The 12,397-nt window shown below is 42.0% G+C and overlaps 1 protein-coding gene across 14 annotated transcripts in view; it reads right to left on the reverse strand.

Moving 5' to 3' along the window:
- Positions 1-401: 401 nt before the first annotated feature.
- The window catches only part of LOC114602900 (lethal(3)malignant brain tumor-like protein 4), a 54,614-nt gene continuing 42,618 nt past the window's right edge, over positions 402-12,397 (reverse strand). For 13 of the 14 annotated variants that reach the window (XM_077932037.1, XM_077932029.1, XM_077932026.1 and 10 more), the window contains 3 exons: positions 12,093-12,259; positions 7,065-7,127; positions 402-2,585 (listed from right to left, as the gene is read on the reverse strand). In XM_077932037.1, coding sequence (XP_077788163.1) covers positions 2,457-2,585; positions 7,065-7,127; positions 12,093-12,259 — 359 coding nt within the window. In that variant the 3' untranslated portion in view covers positions 402-2,456. Of the gene's footprint in view, positions 2,586-3,596; positions 7,128-12,092; positions 12,260-12,397 lie in introns of those variants that run through there. The other variant, XM_077932032.1, reaches the window with a different exon arrangement.

Consider the following 12,397-nt stretch of genomic DNA (forward strand, 5'->3'; position numbering starts at 1 on the left):
TTAACCAATATCCTGAACTGTTTTACTGCATGAATGTGCAACTTGCAGTTATAATTTGCATATATGTGGCCTTAATTTTGCCCTGCTAAAGGTGCCCATTGTTTCTTCTCATCTGCCAGAAATATACATAGAGAAAACTAAGATGAAAATGTCCTTTGGAAAATATACTCTCTTATAAAATAAGATTATGTATTTTTTTAAATGCCTCTCTTACCCAGCACCATAAAAGTTATGTGGAATATCTCTTTTACAGCAACAGTCATGTGGCATCCTGTCTTCTGTTGTCTCTCTCAAGTATTAATAGAGATTCTCTCTATCACACTCTTTCAATGATAGCTCTTCTACGTAGAAGGCTTAAACTCCTTAGCTTCTTATACAAAAATAGAAAGCTATGAGACATATTGCCTCTGCAGATTTATTAAATACTGTTCAGACTCAGCAGCCTGGATTGTGGACTATTTACAAGTCTTATGTCATCTTGACTTTAGGAAGGTTACAGAGACTCTTAAATAGTTGGGAGATCAAAAGTGGAGAGAGATGTATGTGAAGTGGATGTAACGGAAAGCTTGACACCATTCTTCACAGAAATGTCACACATTTGCTTATAAGGTAAGTTAAAAGAAGAGAAAGACATACCACCACTGACCAACAGGAAGAGCATCCTTTGCCAGCTCACATTCTTCATGTCAACGATGTAAGACACTAACAACAGAGCAGTATCCTTGCTATGCTATACAGAAGTTCCCTTTTACTCCCTCAAGTTTAAACAGTTATCAACCCTAAAAATGGCTTCACATTAAATAATCAGAAGGCTTGGCTTGCTTTAGATGAGACACTAGTCCAAGGGATTCTATTGTCTGCTAAACACCAGGGCAGCGAATGAGGGGTAACTTTGATGGGCATGCAAGAGAGAGAGAGGAGTTATATGAGACGGTTCATAAGCTCTTCCACATCTGAAGGGAGGAACATTAGAGCATATGCCCTTCCCAAGTTATACTGTATTTTGATGGGGCAGGGGTTGAAGAAGTGAGAATGACTACCTACATTACCAATATTATTGTACAGGGTGGGCTGTACAATATTAGGGGACAGCAACAGAAATATGGACTACATGGCCATTACCTGCTGCAGGTGTAAAGGCAATGTCTCCATAGACAAACTGAGCTCATTTTCAGAATCTGCCTTCCCCAGTGAAGATCTGTGTCAAATTGCTCTCTTTTAATATTCTTTTGGCACCTTGCATCCCCCCCCCCGGCCCCGCTTAATTTTTTCATCTGCCCATATGGTCCTGTGCATTTCAGCAAAAGCTCCCAGAGATTGGTCTGCTGTACAGCAAAGCATGCAGATATCATTCTAAAGTCAAAGACTACTGCTGAACTGAATGGAGGATGTGAGGCAGCAGTCCTTAGTAGCTTGTACGTTTGGCTCCTTTGTGCTTAAGTGGTCCACACTAGATACTCCTGTTTATTAACCCGCTGTGCTTTCAAAACAAAATGCTTCAGAGTGGGGATTCCAGATTCTTTCCAACAATTCTTGCCTCAGAAAGATCACTACAGAGAGGGATGTGCCATCCCTAAACTTTCCTTGCACTGAACCACAGGGAGATGGAAACATTTAAAACATACTCTAGTAGTTTCATTATGACTCTCCAGAGGTTTTCCTACAGTTCAATTAGGGGAGCCCTCCACCCAAGTGACTGACTTATCTTTTGTTGGAACAATCTCCCAATAGCCTTTATTAGACCTATCTTCATTTCATCTCTTAACCTCTGCAATTGTACAGCTTGAAGTGCAGGTATAATAGCTTGATAATCAATGGTATGGAGTCAGACTTCATTCCTGCCACTCCTTACTCCCTGCCAAATCCTGCTAGACCAAAATAATAATTGCCAGTGCTTGAATTGCTGAAAGAGAATAAAAATTCAAAACTAGTTTGGAAAAAGCACAGGTGTTTGATGAGGATTTCAACAGCAGTGCTTTGAAGAATCTGTCTCTTTCCTTGTTCCCTTAAAGCCTATTCCCAAGTTCTGCACACAAAGAAGTCGTCATGGACGTCAGTGATAACTTGGATTCTCTTTTAGGCACTATCAACAGGTTAGTCAGTTTGGCTCCCCACCAATAGCAATACCCGGGATTCCTCTTATAACTGGAGGCATCATCAAGATCTTCACAAAAGATCAATTTAACCATACCCATATTCAATTAGAAAAAACCACACAATTAATAATCTCTTCCTAGAAGGGAAGCCACTAAATCCATTCCAAGTGGCAGAAGGGATTGTACTTCTTTGGGATCCTTTCAGCAGGTTCCAGAGTCTGAAATGCAATTAGACCACTGCCTTTCCAAGGTCCCGACCTGCTCAATAATCAGTAACATGGATCTCTGCTGCTGAGTTGTTCTTTGAAGGCCTTTCCCAGCTCTGATCTCCTGGCTCAGACTGGTTCTGGAGGGGCTGCTTCAGTCTTCTTCCGCAGTCTTGAACATGAGGATGGCATTGTATATTTTAAGTGCTGGCCCCAGCTTGATACTCAGAATTTTAACAATGTCTGACTGGTTCAGGAGAAGGAAGGCTTCACCATCGATCTGCTGGTGGATGGAAAAATAAAAAGAAAGTCAGTATTACGGCTGGGACAATCCAGCTTCCATATGCTTAAAATTAACACAGCATGGGAAGGGCACAAAGAATGACATTTGATAGGATAATCAATTACACCCTTGGTAAGCTTTTTCCAAGCAGTATCCTTTAGTGTACTTCAGATCTTTTGCAGGTGGCTGCTTTCTGTAAGGGACGACAGGGTTATAGACTCTAAGCGCCTGAATAGAAATGGCTACTTTAAAAAGTTCTTGTGGTGGGGAAGTGTCCAAGCGTTCACATGCCTTCACACCATAGGTCTCACATTCAATTCCTGGCATCTGAAGCAGGAGCTGCGGAAGAACTCTATATATCAGAGACCCGAAAGCAGTTGTTAGTCAAAGCAGACAAGATTGGGCTAGATGCACCAATAGGTCCACCTTGTTTAAGGGAGCTTCATACATTGTTTGGTAAGAACAGAACCAATGTCTGAGAAGCTTTTGTACTTTACAATTCAACAGAGAAATGGTGCTTCATTATATATATGGTATATGCTGAAACAGTCTCAAGGTCCTTCCCTTACTGCAAGGGGCAGTGAACTATTTTCAGCCTGAGGGCTGCGCAATGCTTTCTGGGCAACCTTCCAGGGGTGATATACCAGTGGTGGGCAGGCCAGAGGCTAAAGTGGGCAGAGCAACAAATATGAAATTTACCTCTGTATAGTAGGCTAGCTTTAAACACACTCCTCTCTCCTCCATCCAGGCAAGCCAGAAGCATGGGAAGAGTCCTTGCATTTGGCCCCCAAGCCCAAGGTTCCCCATCCCTAAATTACTATGCTAACTTTAAGGTGGTTGTATATGGGGTCACCCAAAATTCTCTTTAGAGGTGCCTCATTACACACCCCACTTGGCTGTGTTGCATTGAGGTGACTGGGTGGTGTGTCTGTTACTACTCCTCAACAATAACCCCCTTGCTTTCCTGACAGACCATGGTTGGACCTAGCAGGGGAAATGGGGGGGGGGGGGCTTCTATCTGCAGTGAAAAGAAACGAAAAGCAGAGTTCACCTCAAGTTCTGCCAGCATTCAGAAATGGAGAGGGCTGCTTTCTAGTGGAAGGGATAAAATCTTCTAATTTTTATGCCCCAGAGCAAGTGGGAGGAACAACCCACATGAGGAAACAATATTTCAGAGATGAACAACCCTGTTCCAACCTTAGTACATGTGCTGCTAACGCTCTACATTTGTGATGCTGATTGGTGCTTTCTATGTAGAGTTGATAGGAACGTTATCCATGAGACATACAGCCGTACCTCCTCTTACGTAAACTTCGGGACACATAAGTGGCAAACCCGGAAGTATATTTCCGGGTTTTTGCCACGCGTGCTTACGCAGAAGCGGTCCCTCCGGTTGCGGAAACCTTGGGGATTCAACTGGAGCTCTGGAACAGATCCCATCCGCAACCGGAAGTACTACTGTATTATGAATTGTCAGTAGTTGTGCAATTGCTTAGGAGTCCAGGGAAATGGTTGCTGCTTTTGCTATATTTGTCCTTCTTGTAGTGTTATTTTTAAGTCTTCTCTCTCTCTTTTCAAATGCAAACTATGGAATCTTCAATTGTTAAGGCAGAAATGTGATGCGCCTTGTGCATGCAGTTGAGCTTTCTTTTCTTTTGCAAGATCTCAAAAAGAAGTTTTTGAGCTATTTTTAAGGAAACTCACCAAAATCTACACTTCTGACATGGGTTGCCATACATCAGGATTTTCCTGGACATTTAAGCGATTTCTGGCCAGATACTGTTTCCAACAGCCAAATCCCGGATGTATGGCAACCTTACTTGTGAAGGAAAGCTTTGCCCTTTTAGGCCAGCAGCTATTGAGGAGCCCATTCATGTATGGACTGTTTTGTTTCTAAATCACTCCTAGTAAGGAATTGCTGGATCCATTTTCTGGCCAGAATAATAGGCTGACCATTGGAGTGTTAAGTTTACATATTTGTTAAATGATGTAGACAAATGCATAATTTTCAAAGCAGCTTTGTTTGCGGTTTCAGTGGCTAAACTTAGAAGGAGCTTTGTAGACAGGAATGTAGTAGACAGTGGGGGTGACAGGAAGAATACCCAAGACCTGTCGTTTTTCTTCTCCAGTGTGGTTAGTTTTTATCTGCTGTTACTAAATGATGCATGTTTTGTGTGTTTGATGCTATATTTTGAAGGCTATTGCTTACAATAAAACAAATGACTGGTTTATAATGTTAGAATCATAGAATTGTAGAGTTGAAAGGGACCATGAGGGTCATCTGGTGCAACTCCCTGGTAGAGTCTCATGCTCTACCAACTGAGCTATATAAGCCCAGCATGTCGCTAATGTGCTGTTGAAGTGTTGCTCAGGAAGCACAGAGCAGTGACTAGTCTTCCAGCAACGGAAGCACCAGCGTACTTTAACTACCATTGGGCTGCAGCTTGCCCTGGTGGAATGAGGACAGGTTAGATACCCAAAAGAGAATGATTAGAGAGGTACAACAGAATAACATCTTTAGCAATTCTTTCTTTTAATACACAGACTATGAATAGTTACATTCAAAGACTGCAAATTTAAAGTTGGTAGTGTGCGATTGGGGTTTAGTTGAGCAGGATCGAGTACGAATACATAGTTTAAGTTGCCAGCTCAACTTTCCATCTATATGTGGGAAAGATGGGAAGATGCAAATGATACTGAGGAAATGAAAAAAAAATACCCATTGTAAAAGACTTTGAAGAGTAGCAATGAAAATTCGTTATATAAGAGCTTATATAAAACAGTAATATAAAAATAAGTATCCCTACAATCATTGCCCAACAGTGAAATTCTACTGCAGCTCAATATGATGAAGGTCAAGAGCTTAATGCCCCCCAAATGATAGCTTATGCTAATTTATTTAAAGAGGATTAAAGCTTTGAACAGATCGATGAAAAAGTTTTGACTTGCATTTAAAAAGTTGGAAACTAGTAATCAGCTAAATAGGATGCTAATTTAATTGTACAGTACAGCTGGGCATCAAAGGCTTCAGCCCAGGAGTCAGAAAGTTCTCTGTCCACACTATCCTTTGGCAAGTCACTTAATAGTCCAGCTCCTTGGTTTCTAGAATTGTGGGCACCATGATTTATGAAGGATGTTGACAAGCTGGAACGCGTACAGAGGAGGGCAACCAAGATGATCAAGCGTATGGAAAGGCCGAAGGAGCTGGGTATGTTTAGCCTGGAAAAGAGGAGACTGAGAGGAGATATGATAGCCATGTTTAAATATCTCAAGGAAGTGGGAACTAGCTTGTTTTCTCCTGCTCTGGAGGGTGGGGCTTGAACCAATGGCGAAAGGAGATTCCGACTAAACATACAGAAAAACTTTCTGACATTAAGAGCAGTTCGACAGTGAAATGGTCTCCCTCAGGGGGTTGTGGACTCTCCTCCCTTGGAGGTTTTTAAGCAAAGGTTGGATGGCCATCTGTCATGGATGCTTTAGCTAAGATTCCTGCATTGCAGGAGGTTGGACTAGATGACCCCTGGGATCCCTTCCAACTTCACAATTCTATGATTCTATGAAAATGTGTGTGTTCAGAAACAAAGAATGAATGTTTGATCAAGTTCTATTTATATTGAGAAAACAATGCAGAAAGCTTTTGGATTCTTTCATTCCTTTCAGTTCTACTACCAAGCTATTCAAGTTTCAGAAAGATCTCTTCAGACTGTTAGCCCCCATACCGGCATAATTCTCTGGCTGCAGATCTCTAGCAGCTTTACCCAATCTACTTGGCTACCTTTTTACATAGCTTGCACAATTTGTTCTCACATCAGCTATGGCCATTTAGTAAATAAAAATTAAAATAAAAGCACAACAGCCTACCATCTCTAGAATTATGTACCTAAATATGGTGTGTCTGGGCAGCTCAACTGCTGCTAATGGACTATTAAAGCAGATTTCAGCAATTCTGTCACCAACATCTTTTTCTTAGCCAAAGTCTCGCAGAGAGGATATTTCTTCAATTTGGTTTCATTTCAGCCTGATCAGAAAGCTGTCCACTACATGCCAAATGAGCAGTGCTTTTCTTCTAGAAAGAAAGGTGCCAGTACTCACCAACATGCTGTTGGACTCCAGATGCTGTTGGACTCCAACTCCCATTAGTCCCTGCTAGCATGGTTCAGGGATGGTGGGAGATATAGTCCCCCAGCTTTGGAATGGCATAAAGTTAGCTAGCCCTGCTCTATATCACATCTTCCTCCAATGAGTAAGAAAGCAGAATTACGTAGAAAGACCAGAATATGCCAATCTACTTAATTTCCACAATACAAAGCATTTGTGGAATGAGAATTTTCTCAGAACTTGATGTGGCTAACTTTGGTGCATTGTTTTGATTTTTCTTCTTTTCAATATCCCCCTCCAAGTGCCACAAATTATCCAAATGGAACAGATAGCAAGATGACGTAGCCTGCCATTCGCATTACACAGACAGCACTGGATTACCTCTTGTCGGAAGAGAGCAGCCTGATCCTTGCAACCAGGAAGACGCTGGACAAATCCAGCCACCTAATGAAGTGTGGGAAATAACAGACAGAATTATTAAAGGGCCGTCCAGCAACCTAATAATAAAAGAAGTCCTGTCTGGGGGAAAACAACTTTTCATTCATTCGAACAAAATATTGCAAACATTAAGATTTTTCTTTCTTTGTATCTAACCAAGAGATGATAAGAATTAATTATTACATTATTTCCATTTTTTTATATAAAAAACAACACTGGAGTTGATATAAGGTTTGACGTAGATCTGCACAGTAATATAGCACAGACAAGATGTGTAGCAAGCACTAAGGAAAGAGAAGCCTTGAAGGTAGACAAACTTAGGGCCAACTCAATTGTGCATGGGTGTGCACTAGCAAAGCAGCATGCGGTCAAAGAGATGTGCTCCTGGATCCTTTACTTTCTGGCAGAGGATGCCGGGACACATATATTGGACTACAGATACCTATAGATGCAGATTAGCTGCAACACAAAGAGAAACATCATAAGGATGAGTTTAAAAACAAATAATGAATTTGAAGCAATGAAGCCTTATCAATCCAGGAATAATCAGCCTGCCTTACACATACAGCGGAATGAGGTAGGGTCCTGAGGTAGCTGAATGGACTTAACCACTTCAAGCTGCAGTTGAGGGGGCATGGGATTCCATTTTTGAGTGCTCCCCATTGGGGAAAAACCTCCCTGTAGACAATATTTAAAATAATCAAGGACAAAGCTTTTAACCTAATCCACTCCCAGCTTTGCTAATTTTCTTTCTGGAAGCTTTTCATGGGGGGGGGGCATACAAAAGTGGCAACCCCCCCACCACCACCACCTTTGGTGAGTAACAGTAGAATGTATTCTACCGGCTCATTCTGTTGCATGTGTAGGCCAGGCTATCTTCACAATGGTCTGGGGCCTAAGAGACAGAAGATGGGAGAAAATGGAAGGAGTGTATAAATTTTACTACAACTCTCAACTTGCATAGCTCCCCCCCAAATAAAACATGCTCTGATCCGGCAATTTTTCAGTAACCTCATGTTCCCTGAAGGGATTAACTCTATTATACAGGCCTTGAGCTGTTACAGATGTGACATTCCTATCACCAATACCAAAGGACAAATAGTTACAAGGGACACTGTCAGAAACAATTTCCTCCTTTATATACCATAGGTTATCTAACTCCTTGCCTCTCAGCTTGCATAAGAAAAGTATACTGCCGATATGAATATAAATTCCTCTCTTATGTTTCTTTGCATAAGATCCTTCCTAGTTTATTATGAATATCCTTATGCTGGCATTACAAGAATTAGACCATGGCAGAAAGCAGGTCTCACCCTAAGAGATACTAAAAACCTGCAACTCCGGCTGATACAGTAATGACAGCAATATGGGATTATTGAGGACAGGAAGCTGTTTTACACCAGGTCAGACTGTTTGTCCAGTAAGAACAGTACAGCTTACTGTGACTAACGAAGACTCTCGAGAGACTCCTGCAGGGGTCTCTCATACCACCTACAACCTGAACATTTTAAACTAGAAATGCCAGGGATTAAATATGGGATGTTCTGCATGCAAGGCATGTGCTCTGCCATTGAGTTACAGCACCTTCTCAAGGGCTGTATCAAAAGTTGCCCCAGCCTTCCTTGTATGAATGGCAAGATGCACAAGAGAATAAAGAATGGTCCCAGGAGGAGGCCCATGTAGGGAAAAGAAGGGATAGGGATGAAAAGTTGCTCCTAGCTGGTAGGGGGCAAGATCAGATTAAATTCCAATGGATACTGCTAAGGGTAATTTCCATCATATGCTCCATTAAGGTATGGGGAGGCGAAACCTAGGAATTTGGACATTGTTAAACACATCCCATTGCACTGCAGATGGTGCCACTATTGTAAAAAAAAAACCCTCAGTTCACCCAGCAAATGCTTTAAACTGTGTTTGTTTGCAGTAAAAAAAATGCACAAAAGGAAGTAGGATTTGACACTGTCGTTTGACACTGAAATTCTGCAAAGAGGAACCAGCCTTGCTAAGCTTTGAACAGGATTCCCATCCATGTATTAATTTCTTCTGCGGGATTAACTAAAAGGGAGATAAAACTGTCACACATGATACAAAATCACCCTCCCAGCCAGTTACATTTAGAAAACATTTTAAGGAGCATTTGAGAAATAATCAACACTCAAATGATAAGTTCTCACTAGAGGGTAAAGATTATTCAGAACGAGCCTTTCCTTGAGATTTTGCAATGAAGGAGAAACACTCCTACTTCTGCAGCAATTTCCTAAAATTAAATTTAAAATGTCCTCTTTGGTTTCATTAGTATTACTACTTAATGCTGGAGGCCTCCCCTTTTTTTAACAGAGGCTGTGGGTTCCTTGTTCCAATTTTAAGTTCATAAGCAAAGTTCAGTTCCGCCCATGTTACGATGAACACAAGAAGAGACTGCTGGACCAGATGCCTGTGGGAAACCTGTAAGCAGGATTTGAACACACAGCACTCTGCCCCCTGTAGTTTCCAGCAACTGATATTCAGAAGCACTGCTGCTTCCACTACCACTATGACACATTCAGGATTCAAATACTAATGAGCACAGAACTGCAGCCTTTGCCTCTTACTTGGGAGAAAGCCCCATTGAACCTAGTGAGGCTTTCATCTGAGAAAACATACATAAGATCAAAATGCAAGTTGGGCAGTTCCCCAATGATTTCACAGTGCTGTTCCTTCTGAGCTTAGAGCATTTGTGATAAGCAAATTAAGTGCCACATACCAATAAATTTCACTTCCTATCCTAGGATGATGACTGGCTAGGGAATGTCTGTGCAGTCAGACCCACTAAGTAGTAGTTCTACAGCCAGGATTTTGAAATTGGAATGAGATGTTCTTCTCCAAAATACAGATAAACTCAAGGATATTTAAGGTGAAGAAAATAAATGAAGCATGATAGCGGGTTTAATATTCTCCCCCTGCAATTACAGAGTTTAACTGGATTAAAGAAGCATGGTGGGCAGAAAGAATATTATTGTTAAGAATTGTTTGATCAGCAATTTTAAAAAGAGCTCAACTATTTTATAGTGTTGTCTCAAGAGCTGTATTCTGAATATATAGCTTTTCTCCTTCAGAAGTCAAACTAGTCGAGGAGGCTTTAAGTTGGACAAGCAAGTGTTCCCCCCTCATAACAACACAAGAAACTGCTGGATCAGGCCAATGGCCCTCTCTAGATTAGCATCCTACTCTCACAGAGGCCAACCAAATGCTTGGGGGAAACCTGCAGGCAGGGTCTGAGCCCAAGAGCACACTTGCCTCCTGTGGCTTCCAGCAACTGCTATTCCGAAACATTACTGCCTTGAACTGTGGAGGCAGAGCATAGCCATCATTGCTCATAGCCGTTGCTAGCCTCATCCTCTATGAATCTGCCTAATCCTCTTTTAATGCCATTCAAGTACCATCACTGCCTCCTGCAGGAGTGAGTTCCACAGTTTAACTATGACTGTACCCTATGCAAAGAAGTAATCTCCTCCTCCCAATCAAAATATTTCAACCTCTAGTCACCTCACTCTTTCTCCAGGCCAGAATAGGGACCACTATGTAACTGTGAAGCAATCTGTATCTGGAGTTCTATATTTTTGCAATGCTTGACCGACTGATGTATTCTGGCTTAGGCCAGAATGAAAGCTACAGTTCTACTGCAGCTGCCTCTCTTTGGCTAAAAAGGACTGAGAGGGATATTCACAACAATTACTCTCTGGCTTAGGAAGGAGAACTATGGCAGTCAAGAGCATACTCATTTGGTTTGTTTTAATAAATCATAGTTAAAGCCCAGGGGTGACCAACATGGTGCCCTCCAGGCATTGGACTCTAATTCCCATCAGTCCTAGACAGCATGGCCAATAGTCAGGGATGATAAAAGGTGCAGCACAACAGCATCTGGAGGGTATGGCATAATACTGAATGTGACACAATGGGTCAGTGCCTCTGGCTGTTAACCAGAAGTTTGATGGTTCGAGCCCACCCAGGGATGACTGTGGGCAGGATTCCTGCATTGCAGGAGGTTGGTTTGGATGACCCTTGGGACCCCTTCAAACTCTGCAATTCTATGTTTCTATGAAAGCTTTATATCTCCTCCTCATGGCCTTGCAGGAGCAAGAAAGGTGAATGTGTGAGTCGAGTCTCATTCATGTAATGGCAAATCATATTATTATATCAAAACCAGTATAAGATAGCTTCATATATTTGTATTAATCAAAATAATAATCATAACAACATGTTAATGATGAAGTAGTAACATTTGGCTCAAACTTTTGAAGTGTCAGTCTTTCATGATATCAAACATCTCCAAATTTTGAAGCATAAATGAATAAATTTTACAGGAACAGCTACTGCAACTACTATGAAGCATAACCCTTGAAAAAAGTATAATTTATACATTTTCAAAATAGGGCCAAGTGACCGTCAAACCAAATGGACTTTCATCTACCCACTCACATCAGCTCAAACAAAACCACTCTTTGCCACTTTCAGCCTGTGGTATAGCGATTGCTAACTCCCAAGGCAACTGGTGCAAATGTACACGGCTCAGATATGCTGTGTCACTCAATCCCTGACTGCAGGGGAAACATATTGGCTTGCAGCAAAGCACAACGTTAGTTTTGACTGTAAACCCATAGTCTCAACAGAATGGGTCTGTCTGTCAGCAATCATGCAAACTGTGGGGGTATTCTGTGCCACGGTCATGCAAGCATGCACAGGACAATTGCAATGTAAAGTGAGTCAGCAGCAGACAAGCACAGAAAAGGCCATTGTCGAAAGAGGCCCCAAAGGGGGCAGCTGGTAAAAGTGGCATGGCTGCACAAGGAAGGATCAGTGCAAATCTATGTGTCTTGATCGAAAGTTCTGAATTAGCCACAGCTGTAAAGCAGAGGAAGAAAAGAATCACTACCACTGTATTAAAAATGCTTTCCAATTAGACAGGGGGGGAAATCAGGAAGCACAACTCACCTCTTCAACACTCCATTTGGCCACATTCTTGGCGGTGAGGCCAGAGACCTCCGGCAGCAGCTTGCAGTGTTGCTCCCAGCAGAGATGGAGGCGGTGGGTAGGGTTTGCAGAAAGGGAAGGCATGAAGACAGATTGGTGGAGGGCCTGCTGCAGAGCAAATGCTGTGTCTGGGAAGAGGGAGGGCAGGGAAGGAAAGAAGATGAGTCAGTCCTTGTTCAGGTGCAATTTAGAAGTGCAGGGCTGGATGTGCTCAGAGCATCCCTCCCGAAAAAGGTAAAGAAGAAAGCCCTGTGCTGTTACAGATG

Source organism: Podarcis muralis, chromosome 7 (assembly GCF_964188315.1).
Source record: "Podarcis muralis chromosome 7, rPodMur119.hap1.1, whole genome shotgun sequence".
In the NCBI taxonomy this organism is placed as follows: Eukaryota; Metazoa; Chordata; class Lepidosauria; order Squamata; family Lacertidae; genus Podarcis; species Podarcis muralis.